At 33.1% G+C, this 17,520-nt stretch overlaps 1 protein-coding gene across 1 annotated transcript in view; it reads right to left on the bottom strand.

The window, feature by feature from the left end:
- Positions 1 to 17,520, bottom strand: part of PGAP1 (post-GPI attachment to proteins inositol deacylase 1) — a 74,773-nt gene that overhangs the window by 9,013 nt on the left and 48,240 nt on the right. Inside the window, exons 16-26 of the mRNA XM_072813441.1 lie at positions 17,442 to 17,493; positions 16,900 to 16,966; positions 16,326 to 16,434; positions 14,647 to 14,685; positions 8,677 to 8,770; positions 6,790 to 6,880; positions 5,776 to 5,973; positions 4,452 to 4,587; positions 3,101 to 3,151; positions 2,255 to 2,442; positions 9 to 113 (exon numbers count right to left, since the gene is read on the bottom strand). Of these exons, the coding sequence (XP_072669542.1) occupies positions 9 to 113; positions 2,255 to 2,442; positions 3,101 to 3,151; positions 4,452 to 4,587; positions 5,776 to 5,973; positions 6,790 to 6,880; positions 8,677 to 8,770; positions 14,647 to 14,685; positions 16,326 to 16,434; positions 16,900 to 16,966; positions 17,442 to 17,493 (1,130 nt within the window). The remainder of the gene's footprint in view (positions 1 to 8; positions 114 to 2,254; positions 2,443 to 3,100; positions 3,152 to 4,451; positions 4,588 to 5,775; positions 5,974 to 6,789; positions 6,881 to 8,676; positions 8,771 to 14,646; positions 14,686 to 16,325; positions 16,435 to 16,899; positions 16,967 to 17,441; positions 17,494 to 17,520) is intronic.

Raw genomic sequence — 17,520 nt, 5'->3', positions numbered from 1 at the left:
TATTATACCTGGATTTTATTGAAACAGTATGAGTATTTCCAAGAATTGCCATAGTTGGAATAAGGATAAATGCCAAAGGTTTACATGGATCGGGATTAAGTTTAAAGTAATACCTATAACAAAGAGAAAAAAAACAAAACAAAACCCATAAATCAACAAAGCACACCCAATTATTTTAAATGATCAGAATCAAATTAAATACATTTCACAACATTCTATAGATATGAGAGCTCTAAATAGCCATGAAATCTTTGATAAATAACTTTTGCTATAGATCATCTTTATACCTAAGGTTTTATGTGGGGAATTTTGTTCAGAAACTACTATAGGAAATGAAAATATCAAATATGGAAGCACTTCCTCTTAATAATAGGTATATGCCTGAAAGTCCATACAGAAATGTTTTTATAAAATACATTATTTAAAATATGTTAACTTTGCTCTAGTTAAAAAAAAAAAAAGGAAAAAGAATATGAAGGTTTATGTAAAGTAATTACCCCCTATTTTTAGAAATCCAAATTCTCATCTCTGGCATTTATGGAGAGAGTAAGACCTCTACAGTTTTTCAAAATCATAAATTTGTGCTTCTCAAATAATTTCTTCCCAAACCTGTGAATAAAAATCTGGATCTTGACTAAAATGAGGGACAAAGAAAGGATATTAGCATCTGGTATCCTGTTGATATAACTTATCAAACTTTACTTTGTTCAAGAAAAAAACTTCCATTATTTAGATAATTTGAAATTTTTATATTATTTCTAAAAACCATATTGAGTGGGTGATCAATTATTACTTGGATGAGGTGGCCTAAGAGAAGCCGACTACGGGAGAAACTCACTCTCTTACATTATGACCCAATTGTGAAACAAAAGTCCTCTTTGTGGAACAGAAGAAAATACGCTCCCTCTAAACAATGGATTGAAAATGAATTTGATTTATAAATGAGAAGACTAAGGGCGGGATACTGATTCAGAAATTCTGCAGTGTGTAATAAAAGAAGAGGAAATAGCAGGAATCCCTGCCTCCTGTGATTTGAAGGCCATTGTGAAGAAAAACAATGTACTGCAAGAAAGTTCTTCATATTAGGACATATATCATTGCATCACGTTTATTTATCTTTCTGGATATTTTTATAGCCCTTAATAAAAAATATTAAAAAAAATAAAAAATATTTAAAAAAAAAAGGGAACCCGCAACTCAGCCGTCCCCGCGTGCTGTGCAGCTGCCGCCAGCCCCGGGCCCCGCCGCTGCGACCCACTCCACGTACGAGGAGGTTCGGGAGCTCATGGGCAAGACCCGCTTCTCGTCAGACCAGATGGAGCAGCTCCACCGGAGGTTTAAGCAGCTGAGTGGAGACCAGCCCACCATTCGGACCCCAAAACCTGAGTCCACTCTGACCACAAAGCACGGAGCTCAGAGTCTTCTTGGAGAAATGCTTGAAGAGAAAACAATCATCTAACACACTGATGGAGTCCCTATGCTGTGCAGACTTGTCTCCAGTCCTCAGGAGCTTCTGTTCTAGCTGGGAAGCCCCCTCCCTGAGTAAACCCATGAATAGATATGAATTTTAGATCATGAGGGAAATACAAACACACACACACACACACACACACACACACACACACAAAAACAAAAACAAAAAAAATACACCTCTTCTGTTCTAAAAAATATTTATCAGTAATTAAATTTTCTAGAAATAATCTTAGAGAGCATTTTCACACTCTGATTTAACCTAGAACAATTATCACATGGCAAGGCAAATAATGGTTTTCAGTAGTAAAATAGGTGGTCATTTATTTTAGTTCAATGTTTGATACTCAGTTGAAAAGTACACTTTTTTTCATTATCTCTAATCTTTTTTTTTATCTCTAATCTTTTTAAATGTATTTTCTTCCTCCCAAATTTAAGAAAACAAAACTGATCTTGAATTGAAAAATACTTAAAGCACTAGCATTATCAATACCTTAAGTCAAGAAAATAAAGCAGTTTCATATGTATTAGACTCACAGAAGGTTAAAGCTAAAATAAATAAAATACAATTCCCTCCTTTGAGCAGATTTTGAGAAAGTTTATAGTCCCAAAGTTTATATTCTTGTAGTAAGGGAAAAAATATAAGTGCATTAAAAATAAATTTCAGGTGATATATAGCTTCCTATTCTTGAGGAAGTTTTACGGATCACTAGGAATCTGGTTAGTCTCTACTTATATTTATTGTTTGAACCACATAAATTATAATTACATAAGTCAAACACACCTGAGATTTTTTAACCAATAAATTAAAGATGGCATGCTGAGTAATACAATCCATGTTAATAAGTTAATCACAGTATTGTGCATGTGAAGACTATCTTCAGCATCATTGGCAGATAAACGAAGGTGGTGTATTGTAGAGTCTTTATGGTGATTTGATTTTTTTTCACTTCTTCTAGAGTGTTTGGGATTCTACAAAGCAATAAAGTAAAAATACTAAGATAATAAAATTTATTATTTTACTTAGAATCATACTCAATTATTTAATAGCTAAGTAAACACATCTATTATCAAACTGATATAATATATTGAAATTAACCTTGTTCAAAGTAACTTAAAAGTTATTAGTTATAAAATTTTTATTCCTTGACTTGCTGTTTCCATTGCTAAGACTATATTCTCTAAATAATTACTTAACTTGTAACAATAATTACTTAACTTGTAACAATAAATATGACATAAGTACTGATAAAGATAAAATTAAAATTAGATAGGGGTGCCTGGGTGGCTCAGTCAGTTAAGCATCCAACTCTTGATGTGGCTCAGGTCATAAAGCTCCTCATCTGGCTCCAGCACTGGGCATGGAGCCTGCTTAAGATTCTTTCTCCCTTACCCTCTGCCAGTCCCAACCACTCACCCCTCCCCTCTACCACTTTCACACACTCTCTCAAAAAAAAAAAAAAAAATTAAATTAAAATTAGTCTTATTAGGTTCACTTTTCTTAAAGTTGCTTAAATTCATGACATCTTTTTTAAACAGTGCAAAATCCTAACTTAAAAGAAACAAACCTTTTTATTTCCCTGTGTTCTTTTATATTAAAGTGATGCAGAGTTTTGAAAATAAAACTTACCATAGTCTGGCTATTTTTGTAAGTTGTTAGGCTGGCTTGCAGATGAACAATCTAGGAAAAAAAAAACCTGTTTAATCTCACTTTTATTTTGAATCAAAAAAACAACCATTTTTATTATAATTGAGAAGCACCGTAATCTGAAATTTAAAGAAATCTAAGTAACTAAAAGTACATTAAACATTTACAAATATTCTTTCAGAAAAGGTAAATAATAACTATAATGCTTACTATTATGGATTAAAAAACAGAAAAAAACAAAAAACAAAAAACAAAATACAAACTTCCAGACTATGATGGGTCCAGGATATCCTTTATCTTCTATATTCTGAGAACCTATGTTTAATTAATGCTTTGCTGTAGCAACTTAGTGTCCTGTAAGATACTTGATTACCTTCAGTGCAGTATAAAGAATTTAACATGTCTTATCTATTCTCAATTTTTGAACATCAGAACTCATATTATATATAGTGGTGAGATGTTTATTAAAACCTGAGAAAATCTTAAAGTTTAATTTCTTAGATTTGCTTAAGCTAAGTATTTAAGAAAGTTTTGCTTATTGGTTCAATTATTTGAAATATCCACTTTAAAAAGCTAAAATATTATATTTATAAATCAAAGTAGTAGATAGATTTTTCTGGACATAAATTTCCTTTGGAAAATTGAGAATAATCTATAAGGTACATGTTAAAAGCAGATGTAAATCAACCTTTGTTTAAAAAAGAAAAAAAATGATTATCCATTCTGGTATTAACTGTCTTTACAGAAGATTAATCTGGAGAGTATGCAGTTATATAACCTAGATTTTCCTGCAAAGCTATCAGCCTTCTTGAAGTTTTTTTTACTTCCTCAGTAAAATTATCAGCCTAATTATTTTTATTCTTGTCTTCTGATTCTCCAGCAACATCTGTAACATTCTACATTATGTCAGCACAATTGGTAGCTTGATCCCACTGACATAACTTTTGGTCTATTACCCACATTCAAAGGGAGATATGAATAAAAACTGCTCTAGTAAAATTTTCTTAAAAAGTTAACATTACCTGCAAGAGCAAGAAGCAATGTGAAACAGATTATTATCTTTTCCCCTTCTTTTGCTTTTTTTTTAAAACTAAGTGAACTCAGAGTGACAATTTCAGCTCTACAGTTGACCATATATTTTAAATAACTAGGATGTTAAAAAATAATTAAGATGTTAAATAACTAAGATGTTAAAAATAACTTCTACATTTAAACCTGTTATATAACAGGTTGCTGCAGCTGTAATGAAAATTTTTGTTAACAATACCTATAGGAAAGTCTACGTCTGCCTGACACAAAGCCCAGCCATTCTGACTTCAGTAATGTGACATACCTTAAACACATAATAAAGATAAGTAAGAAGTATGGCAAATGCTCCACAAGTTGTCCAACTAACTATGATCAAAACAACTGTCAAAAAGGGCAAATCTGCTGATATCATCTTGATATCTTTAGGAAGTTCAGAGGGCCTGGAAAAACAAGAATAAAGCTTTTAAAAGTATTAACAGTTGTTTATACAGTCACATATAAGAAGAAAGTAATACAGTATACTCTTCCAGGCTCTCCTATTTATCAATATGCAAGTACTGTAAGGGAAGCAGTAAAATATTTTGTCATAACGGCAAGGGATGACACATACTTGACTGTATAGTCTGTAATACACTGTGATAGCTCCTCTTCCATTTAGATACACTATGGCTGATATTCGTACTAAGTTAGAAAAATATGTTACTAAAAATAATCATTAATTGTAGGCCCTGTGCCATACATTTCTGATCTTGATAGGAGGGAAAACGGGTTTTTATTTCTTAAAGTCTCGAGATCACCAGACTTAAGATGCTATTAATGTGTCAGAAGCACCTCAGAAGGCTGAAGGAACATCACACCATAATCCCCTATGTGACAGGAAATCACATAACATGTCTTCTGAGGAGCAGCGGCAGTGGAAATGAGGTTAGTGGCTTCACCAGAAAAGCCTACCAGTGACTTCAAACTATGCCTTTTGGCCTAAAATAAAACTCTAGGCAATGTTTTTGGAGTTTTTATGCATTTCATTTAATCTGACCTTAAGTAGCATGATTGGAATTCTCTTGCTCTCAGGTTTGACTGAATGTCAACGTATAAAGCATTGTCAGAGGAACGCTTCCTCCTTGGAAAGATTCACAATCATAAAAACTAAAAATACTTCTTTAATCTGTCACTTTTTTGTTTGTTTACTCCCATGTGGAACTTGAACTCATGGCCCTGAGTTCAAGCGCAGCATGCTCTACTGACTGAGCCAGCAAGGCACTACTTTTTTGTCATACTTTTTTGATTAACTTTTGGCATTAAAGTCAAATTCAAATGTAGCATTTAACTTGCAATAAATGATTATCTTTTTTTTTAAACAAAAGTTTTTATTTCAGTAATCACCACACCAACACGGGGCTCAAATTCACAACCTCAAGATTAAAAGTTGCATGCTCCTCTGAGCAAGCCAGGCATCCCTAAATGACTATCTGATGAAGACATAATTTTGAACACTAACCCATGTTTTCCTAGTTATACATCTTTCCTTAGAAATTATAGTTTAGTGAAAGCAAATTAATTTTGAGGTTCCCTATCAAAATATACTCTTTTCCTTAAGAGCAGTAAGAAAGCTTTCAATCACTCTTTACCTTTTCAAAGCTAGCCACAATGAAGAAAGCAGTCTCACGGATGTAGAAGAAAGCAGGCCACCCCAGTAGGCAGTACATGTTCCAAACAGAAAGAGAATCAAGGATACAAGGGGGAAACACATGCTCTGACTAGTTAAAACGATGGCATCTAATTCTGGTAACATTAGCACATCCCATAATTCCTTAAACCATTTATATCTGTGGATAAAAGAAAACATATAATAAAAGCAAAAAGAAAAATCAACAATTGACATTCAAGTATTTAATATCTGAGGTGTCTGACCATTCAATTGAGTCCCCAAAGTTCTATGATACTCAATTCATAATTATACTTAAAGACAAATTTCAACTCCTTGCAGAGAACTAGTCATTTATCTTCCAAGTGAGTCTACTGATCTTCAAGGTGTGAGTCCTGAGTCTAAAGCAGTTCCACTGCTCTCTTTTGATCCTTGTAATGAAGTAATAAGTGATCTTTTTAAGTTAGAAAACCAACAGCTAGTTGTAACGACTGAAGAGATCTAAGTATATCGGTTTTTAAGCAAAAAACCATAAAATGTAAATAAATTTAAAATGGGATGTTAAGTGTGGTAAAGAGATCCAAAATATACTTTGTATGGAAGAAAAAGCACCATTTCACCAATACTCTATAATGGTTTGTATTCATGAATCTGGGATATTCAAAGATCAGGGACCTTATACATCCCCTTGCAAATGTTAAAAGCTTGGTATATTTACAGACTAAGTTTCTATAACTGATATATATATATGATTTCTATAATTGATATATATATAATTTCTATAATTTCTATATATATAATTTCTATAATTACTTTTGAAATGGTTATAGTACTAAAGTAAATTTTGATACACCTATCAGTCCTCTGCCTAAAAGTCTCATTTAATAAAACAAGACAATTAATATACTTATATGAATAATTCTATTTCATTATGGGGCCAAATATGTTTCATATATATGAAATAATTAAAATCATTATCACAGATAATAAAACTTACCCCAAGAGAAACTTAATCATAATTACAAAAGGATCAACTTTGTAGGGTTTGGCTTCTTTATCCAACATAGTAGTATATTCTAAGCAATGACCTGGTGATTAAAAAAAATTTTATACGTAATAAAGAATTCATAGTAATGAAGTATGAGTCATATTATACACTGACTGCATTCTAAGAGCAACATATTTCATGTCAGAAAAAGCGAGGGTCATTACTATCATAAAGATTCTCTTCACAGATTAAAATTACTTTAATTCAGTAGATCTCATATAAGGGTACACAATCATTTGTGAAACAACTTCAGGAAGCCAAAGATGAGGTTTCATCATTTGTATTTTCACAAAGCTCCAAAGGTGATTTTTTTTTTTTAAAAAAAAACAACTTTACTGGGATATAATTCTCATACCACACAATCATTCAAAGAATACATAATTCAGTGATTTTAAGTATATTCAGTTATGCCTTCATCACCACAATCAGCCTTAGAACATTTTCATTACTCCCAAAACAAACTTTGGTTCCCCTTAACTGTCACCTCCAAGGTCTCCCTATTCCCAGGCAACTAATTACTTCCGGGCTCTATAGCCTGGCCTAATCTTAACATTTCCTATAAATGAAATCATATAATATATGATCCTTTCTGACTGGCTCCTTTACTTGGCATCCATGTTGTCAGCTGATGGATATTTGGGTTGTTTCTGTCTTTTGGATATTATGAATAGTCCTTCTGTGAACATGTGTGCGCAAGTTTACTGTGGGTATATGTTTATATTTTTCTTGGATATATATACCTAGGAGTACAGTTCCTGAGTCATAGAGTAATTGCCAGACTACTTTCCAAAGCATCTACAGTATTTTACATTCCCAAGAGCAGTATATGAAGGTTAAAATGAATACTAAAGGCAGACTCAAAATTATAAGTCATTGAAATGGAATGAGTTAGTGCAGAGGTTTTGGCAAAATGGAAATTCTGGAGTGTATTTTTGTACAGCTTTTATACATTTTGATCCCACTCTCTTTTCCTATCTCTTGTCTCCCTTGATTACTATCCGAGCCCAACAAGTGTACGAGGGCTTTACAAAGTAGGGTCCTGGGAAACTATTTTCATTGCTATACTCCAGGAAAGGTTTTGTCCAATGCAGCATATATTCTGTATTTGCCTTTCCAGATCCACTCTTACTCTGTTCTGAATTCTGGGAGGCTGACTTAGGTTCAGGAAAGATAGACACTGATACGCAGAAAGAACATTAGTGGATATATTTCTTGGCCTTTCTTCCTCCTGAGCCACAGGCTGACAGTGGCTGCAGCTGCAGTCATGCTGCCTTCTCCAATAGCTCCCTAGCCTTCCTCACTCCCTTGCCCTGGTACTGAAGAGTATCAGATGGCTCTACTCTGGCACTTAGTCATTTCCCTTAACCCTAGATATACCTTTGAAATAGCCCCTTCATTTATAATAAACTCTCAATTATTCCATTCGGTGTCCCAGGATCTAACTGATACAGTGGAAATAGCCCAAACATTACACTGAATGCCTACTATGTGCTTGACACTATATCAGGTACCAGGAATGGAATGGGGAACGATCGCCATTAGTGAGACTCTACCTCTTAGGATATCCTTAGAATAGAGGGAAAAAACTTCAGACACAAAAGTATAAAATGGAAAAGCCACATAAGGAATCTTCTTGGGGATCTCCTAAAATCAGAAGATTAAAACAAAAACAAAAACAAAAAAACCCCAGAGGATTTCAAACCTCTGTACACTTGAGAGATGGGTGATGAATTTAACTACACAAAGGATGAATAGGTAGTAATGAAGCTGAGGAAGAAAGAGGAAACTGAGGAAGAAAGGAATGAAGAGAGATAAGAGGAATAGAAACATTCTTACCTGTTGAGAAAAGAGAGTATAACTGCCCCCCATAAGCAAGAAGGATACTAGATGTAACATAAGCAGGAAGAGCTCCACCATGAAATCTAACTACCTAGAAAACAGGCAAATCAAATTGAATATTCATGTTAATGAAATAAATGTACTTTCACATGAAATAAACATGTCTTTCTTCACTTTGTATCTTTCCTGACATGGCCACAGAGGTACTTCCAGTAATAGGTATCAAAATTCTAAGTAAAATAGGGATCCCTGGGTGGCACAGTGGTTTAGCGCCTGCCTTTGGCCCAGGGTGTGATCCTGGAGACCCAGGATCGAATCCCACGTCGGGCTCCCGGTGCATGGAGCCTACTTCTCCCTCTGCCTATGTCTCTGCCTCTCTCTCTCTCTCTCTCTCTGTGACTGTCATAAATAAAAAATTAAAAAAAAATTAAAAAAAAAAACAAAATTCTAAGTAAAATAAATACTAAGAACATACAGCATCTTAGAAACATATAACTAGAATTTTTCATAAAGGTGTAACAAAAAGAAATATACAATTGAGTAGCATTTACTACAAGCTTTTCTTTACAAGGTACATTTATTGAGCATTTAATATGTTCCAGGCATGATACTAAACATTATATATGCATTGAGTCATACTCTCCTCCCAAAAATCCTTTGAGAGAATTCTTATCCCTATTTTACAGGTGAAGAAATTCAAGCACAGGGAGCACCAAGCAACTTGCACAATTAAAAACATAACAGACAAGTAGGGGGTTACCTGGGTGGCTCGGTAAGTTAATTATCCAACCTTTGATTCTGGGTCAGGTCATGATCCCAGGGTGGTGGGATCCAGCCCCATGTTGGGCACAGAGTCTGCTTGAGATTCTTACCCTCCCCTTCCCTCTGCCCCTCACACATATGCACTCTCTCTAAAATAAATAAATAAAATCTTAAAAAAAAAAACCCAAAACATTAAAACAGACAAGTTACCTGTTAACTCCTACTGTCCTCATCAATAATATGGGGACAATAACAGTACTTACTTTATAGATGGATTTAAAGTTTAAAGACTTGTGTAAAGTATTAGAGTATTAACTCAAACATGATAAGCTATCAAAAAAATATTAGCTATTACAGGCATACCTCATTTTATTGTTTTGCTTCATTGCACTTTGCAGATAATTGTCCTTTTTACAAATTGAAGGTCTGTAGCAATTGGCATTGAGCAAGTTTATTGGTGCCATTTTTTCAGCAGCCATTTGTTCACTTCGTGTCTGTGTCACATTTTGAGAAATCTCACAATATTTTAAACCTTTACTTACTGTATTTGTTATGATGATCTAGGATGACTGATTATGATTTATGGAAAGCTCAAATAATGGTCTGCATTTTTTAGCAATAAAGTTTTAAAAATTAAGGTATGCATTGTTTTCTTAGACATAATACCACTGCACACTTAACAGACTACAATAAAGTAAAAATATATCTTTTATACGTACTTGTATGTCATTTGACTTACTTTTTAATAATATTTGTGGTGGTCTGGAACTAAACTCACAACTACAAAGTACAAGTGTGTCAATATTTCTTCAATGGGGAGCTTTTAAAAGGGGGAACAAATGAGCTGTGTTTTTATGTAAATGGAACTAAAGTTAAAAATTATTCATAGATAAATGACTATGAAAATATAATTTATTCCAATCTTTCCCAATTTAGAAATTGCATCACCTATGTACTGGGCTCAATGTACTCAACACCAGGAATATAAGGATGAACACCATCTAAAGAGTTTACAATGCAGTGACTTTGTCATAATCTCATTAATGATTTTACTGAAGTGTGAAATCAGTATCATTAGGTGCTTTATTTATTTATTTTTTTAAAAAAGATTTTATTTATTTATTAGAGACAGAGAGAGAGAGGCAGAGACACAGGCAGAGGGAGAAGCAGGCTCCATGCAGGGACCCTGATGTGGGACTCGATCCCGGGTCTTCAGGATTCTGCCCTGGGCCAAAGGCAGTGCTAAACCGCTGAGCCACACCGGGCTGCCCCATTAGGTGCTTTAACTTCAAAGTCTGGGAGTTTCAAGGAGAGATGATGTAATGAAATTCCAGGGTATTCATTTACTCACCCAGCCACTGACATTTAAACAAATTTAAGTCTCTCACCCTGAACATGACAATACCTTCCCTTCACTCCACTCCCCTCTCCATTTACCACGTTTCCCCCAACTCTCTCACAGTTTAAGTTATCAAGAGCTTGAGATACTATTTCTCTTCATCTCCTCACTTCTAATCTTTCACTTGCATCTACCAAAAGCACCAATGTTCTAAGGACCCTTTTCCTGAGATATGCCGGTATTAAGCTTTTAGGTTCTTTGTTGTCTCTGGAAATCTTGTGGAATGGGATTTAAATCAGACCCTAAATTCATAACCATTATGTTATAGTGCTTCAAGTCATTCTATCAGCTATCCAATTTCTTTTTTAAAAAATTAATTATTTTATTTGAGGTGTGAAGGGGCAGCAAAAGAGGGAGAGGAATCTCAATCAGACTCTGTGCTGAGCACAAGCCCGACTTGAGGTTTGATCTCAGGACCCTGAAATCACAACCTGAGCCAAAAGTGAGAGTCAGATGCTCAACTGACTGTGCCATCCAGGTAATCCTCAGCTGATTCAATTCATATAAAAATATATAACAAAAAGAAAGTGTTAGATTCTTCTTTTAATGTTAAAGTTTTAACAGACTTATTCTGTTCTGTAAGCAACTTTTAATGCTAACTATTTATTTATTTATTTATTTTTAAAGATTTATTTATTTATTCATGAAAGAGAGAGGCAGAGATATAGGCAGAGATATAGGCAGAGAGAGAGAAGCAGGCTCCTCGCACGGAGCCTGATTCGAGACTCCATCCCCAGGCCTGGGATCATGCCCTGAGCCAAAGGCAGATGCTCAACTGCTGAGCCACCCAGGCCTCCCAATGTTAACATTTTAAAAGGAAATTTGCTTTAAGGCATGCTCTACATTCCACAGAATTTTTAAGAAAATGTATAGACTCCTGTCAATCTGATGAAAGCAATGGAAATGCATATTTACACAAAATGGTGTGTAAAATTTCAAGAAGTCCAAGGTCTCCCTGAAACTCCTTCATGGATTGATTGATTGATAAAACTGATTAGAAAGACTCAAACTTCTAGCCCCCACTCATGATTTATAATTACAGCTTTGAGTGGAGGGAGAGAAATTGAGTGAAAGGGAAAAAGACATTTTTCTACCTATTACTAAATGACACTCAATACCCGGTAATGACATTGTAGAAAATATATAACATACTTCAGTTAATCAAAAGTACAGAAAAAGAGGTTTCAACACTTAACTGACTGGGTGGCTCAGTCAGTTAAGTGTCTGACTTCAGCTCAAGTCATGATCTCCTGGGTCATGGGACTGAGCCCAACATGGAGCCCCATGCATATAAATAAATCTTAAAAAAAAAAAAAAGTATAGAAGGAAAAATTAAGCAGCATAGCAAGCTTAGAGTCAGACTTCTGTATATGGACTACAGCTCTTCCTCTCACTAGCTGTGTCCTTGGGCAAGCTACCTTACCCCTCCTCTCTGTGCCTTTATAAAATGGAGATAAATAGCACTTATGTCACAGGGAGTCTCAGGCTTAAATGTGTTCATTTGTATGAAGCTTTTGGAATAGTAACTGGCACAGTAAGGTGATCAGAAAATATTAGCTGTTATCATCAACGTTTAATACTCTTTACTGTTTTTGGAGATCTTCTAAGAGTTCCTATACAGTATTCTGAACATAACGGGTTCTTCGCAATGACTGTCATTATTATGAGTATTAAGTATTCTACTGGGCCACAGATACAACTCATATAAGATATGACTAAGTCAATAATCATAAACTGGCCACCAAGGAACACATTCAAATTGTAGACATGCTTCATTTGTGTTAGTATTTGGCACAGTATTTCTTTACATTTCAAATTAGATGCCATCATTAAAAAATTAAAAAATGTTTACCTAAATATTCAGTTTCTAGTTTCTCTTAAAATCTAAGGATTGGGCAATATTACACTTCATTCTTACATAGAAATGATTTACTAGTTCATATAATTCTCTTGAGAAAGTAACTTCTGGTTTCTTTGCCCTCTTTCATTAGAGTAACTAAAGAATATGTAAATATTTTTTCTTTCCTTTTCTGAAAAAAATTAATTTGATGGAAAATTGTCTAATCAAAGGCTAAAGATTTTCTCAAGTGGTTTCTCTTTATTCTTCTCAGTCCTCTTCTTCTTTAGAAAAAACATTATTTATTTATTCATGAAGACACAGAGAAGCAAAGGGAGAGGGAGAAGCAGGCTTCCTGCAAGGACCCCAGTGTGAGCCTCGATCCCAGGACTCGGGGATCATGCCCTGAGCTGAAGGCAAATGCTCAACCACTGAGCCACTCAGGCATCCCTTCTTCTCAGTCTTCTTTGACTGAATCAGCAACTTTGAAAATATGTATTATTTTTAAAAGATGAATAATATATACATCTTCAACTCATTCCCCTGTTCTCAAGCTAAATTTTTAAACAGACATAAAGAATATCTTATATCATTTCAGTAATTTGAGAAGAACTTAATTACCACAAATTCTCTGACATTTAAAAAAGTACCCACCTTTGATCCTATAATATCTACATATCTTCTTTTTTTAGATTAATTTCCTTGCCTAAACAAGAATATTAGTATGTCCTCCTCTGGTGGACATATAATTATGCCTGGCTATCAAGTATCAAGCTAACTTGACTTTTCTTGTCTCTAACCTGAATTATGAGCCCCAGGGATTATATGGATAAGACAGTATGTTGTATCTTGAGCCCTACCACCGTGTACAGTAACATGCCTTTTGGACATACTAAAAATACAATAGCATCAATTCTTCCCCTATATTCCAAGATGTAATTTTTCTTTTTTTCCACCTATCCCCTATAATTTTTCTTAAAAAAGGTTCCTTAACAAGCTAGAGAATTTATTATAACTATCCATGATGCTATTTTCCAATTTATACCAACATTTAACCTTCTCTTTCTAATGTAGCATATTTTACACACGGAATTCAAATTTTCTAATGTTCACAAATTTAATAATAATCGCCATCTAGTTCTCACCAGGTTGTTGTGAGAATCAAATGAGATAATGCATATAAAAATTTTGATTTAATTTTGATTTGTAAGTTTTATAAATTATAGAATTAAAGGACTTAAACTTTAAAAATTCTGCTATGCCTGGATTATAAAACACAACAGGCAAAAAAATAAAATAAAAATAAAAGAAGGCACAATAAAATTTTAATGAATTTTAAAGCTATTATATAATTTTTCTGACTAATCATTATTATTTATGCCTAGGTTACACAATTCTGCAAATTATAATGATGTTGAGTGTACTTTCATAGTTCTATGACTTGATAAATTATTTTTGTAATACTATTTGCTTATGAACATTAGAAAGACACTCCCCAAAAGGATTTAAAGTATTTGAACATGTTTATTTTTAATATAATTTACTTTTTATTTTTATAATCTAAACACACACGACATAAAAAGTTATTTGAAAATGTTCATTTCTATGACAGAGCCTACTAATTTTACTAGACTATGAATTATAGTATAGTATGAGCAACATGATCTCTTAATTTGTTTGAGAATCAGGAATCAGCTCTCACTTGTAGAAATCAAAGCATCACTTTAAAGCCAGGGGTGGCCAACTATGATTTGTCTGCCAAGAATGGCTTTTCAATTTTATTAAAGTGGGAAAAAAGCAGAAAAAGGAAAGATGAAAAAGAAAGCAGCTGTGGTAGTAGCAGGAGCAAGAGATGATATTTGGTTTGTTAAAATATTTTATTATCTTGCCCTTTCCAGAGAAAGTTTACAACCCTTGCCTTATAATACTTATTTACAAGGCAATCAATAATCAACCAGAAATCTCTTACCTGTCCAAGTATTTGTGAAAAGGAAGTCTTAACTGTCACCTAGTTTAAAATAATCATTAAAAGAAAAAAAAGGTTATTTCTCCTGAAACCTTCTAGTTCACATTTTATTAAATTGAGCACTTTTGCACATCTCTAAGCACAATCATTCATTTTTTAATAATCAACCTAAATGCACTTAGAGTCTTGTAAGAATCCTCTGACAACAAATTTTAACTTATATGAAGCGTAGTTTTATTGTTCAGTATATTTTCCTGGATTCTAATTTTTTGACAACTGGATGAATGCTATGGTACATATGGTAACCTTTTACTAACTAGAATATTTGATTAACCAGAATATCTTAGTACCAGATCATGCAAGCTAAAGAAAATGATTGAATGACTGAATCTAGAAGCTATACATATGTTTGCTGAACAATTAAGCACAAATTAATCTACATATAACTAATATTTTAAAATCCCAAACCTACTACTGTGTAGCACTAGGTATAGTTAAGCTAAGCCATTTCTAAGTAAATTTCATAAAAATAAATTTCATATAAGATCAGGAACAAACAGAGTATATTTGGTAACATTTAAGCCAAAACAATATTTTAAAAAGAAATTCATTATTAATTATCTCTATTATAAATACAGTTTTTTTGATATTAGGAAGTCTGGGAAAAGGAAATACGTATTTCATATGGAAATGATAAAATGACTATTCAAAATACTTTTAAAAACATAAAGTACTTATAAAAACATGAACATTTTAAGAGTGTGCAGTATTTGGAGCCAAATTATTAATGCAATTCTCGCTATTGCTATTAGAAATATGAAGGCACATGTTAAAAACCATCACAGCCTTACAAGATCCTTCAGTGTTAAAACAGAAAACAAGATATCAAAGCATTAATAAATTCCACAAAATCTAAAATAACTCATAGCTTAGGTCCAACTGAAACTTCTTGCTACCTATAGTCTGTCCTACCAATTCTAGCTCACTCCAAGAAAGTTCTAATGAAGAATCTAAATATCTAAGGTTGGCTTAAAGGAACTGAATAGAAAGAAGATATTTCACATAAACCAGAAACTGCCATTAAAATGTATACTTCAATCTCTTAAATCTGGAATCCTTAGAACCCGGGATGTTCTGATACAGAGGGAATCTTGTAGTTCATGAATCCTTAAGAGTAAATGTTTTTCAAGTCTATTTTCCCTTCTCTGGAGCAGAGATGTACTGTGATTGTAAAACAAACACAGCAGGCATACTGCTCTGCACATATTAACGACTAATAGATTTTAAAAGCTAGTGAAAAGGAAAGATTCTCAAACTTATCCAGTGGAGCTGGAAACCATTACATATCATGGCAATTGTTTCAGTAAAGTCATGTCAGCTGATTTCATGATGTTCTTCAATTTATACAGAATTCTGGACTTTGGGCTTCCAAATCTAGAACGTTAATCTATAGTATCAATTTTTATTTCTATTACTTCTTAAGATGTATACTTTTAATGGTTCAGCTAAGGAAATACAGGTGGTGCTAAAAGGCAAAATGGAGAATATTTAAAGCACCATAAATGTCTATTACATATTTATATTGGTTTCCACATTGCCATGTATCTAAGGCTAATATAAAAATATATTGGCTATTTATTCAATAATTATTATCTTAAAAATTAAGTAAATATACAACTTACTTCATACTGACAATCTGAAGATGTATACATTTTTAATAAGGCTACATGGCTGTCATTTTCTGGTTGAGCAATATGTAGTTTCAGAGAAATTTCTGTGGAAGATGGTACCCTGAAAAGATAACTTAAATATTAATTCTCAAATACAAAATGCTGTTTCCTGTCCATCACTCAGTCCTCACACAACACAATGAAACAATGAAGAGGAAGACAGTTGTCAGACATGTTATTATAAATGGACACTTTTCCAAATGTACCACAGTTGTTTGAATGCTCCTTCATCTAGGATAGGCACTGGAGGACAGTCTAGGAAGGGGTGATGATCCAAGCAAATACGGTTTAAATTCTAGATCATTCAGACAGATAAAAATACTATATTACCTTAAAATATTATCTTATGAGCACAGTGCTACCTAACAGATAGTTACATTTTATTAAGAAGCACTTAAATAAAAAAATAATAATAAAAAGCACTTAAATAGTTTCATTAAAATTGCACTATGATTTAAATAAACCAAGCAGAATATGTATTATTCAAAATGACCAAAGTTTAAGATAAACTCTTTCATTTACTTACTGTGCAATAGTTAGTGAATCTTCATAAGACCAAGGAATATGAAGTTTATAGATACTAGTTATTTCTTCTGTGAAAATATAAAGGAAATACATTATTAACCTTATGTTACACTAAATGTTACATAAGCTACTATAATATCTAACTACATAGTTACTCATTTCATAAAAAATAACCGGTAAGAGTTATATCACGTAAGAAATTATGGAAAATTATTAAATAATGTCTATTAAGACTTAAAATAGATATTAGGCCATATGGGAAGTATTAAGAAACTGGTAAAAAAGCTAAATCTGAATTACTACTATAATGAGACAGAAGGATACATAGTATTTTTTAAACGTAGGTATTTAAACTGATATAGTTGAAGATGCTTAGTGTTAAGAAAGGGTCTATGTTAAATCTCTTGGAAATATAGACAACTTTTCTACTATCATATATTTAATTTTAATTCACATAAAATAAACAAGTTTTATAGAAAATTCAAACAAAGATCTATCGATTATTCAAAGGACAATATCATTCTTCTCAGAAAATACACTTACCTTTGACTCCTGAGCACTTGCTTACTACGTTAATTTTAAAAGCCTGGTAAATCTAATAAGAGTTTGACCACAAAGACAA

This window comes from Canis lupus, chromosome 36, assembly GCF_048164855.1.
Source record: "Canis lupus baileyi chromosome 36, mCanLup2.hap1, whole genome shotgun sequence".
Classification (NCBI taxonomy): Eukaryota; Metazoa; Chordata; class Mammalia; order Carnivora; family Canidae; genus Canis; species Canis lupus.
The sequence above is the reverse complement of the archived record's forward strand: the minus strand, read 5'-3'. Positions and strand labels throughout refer to the sequence as shown.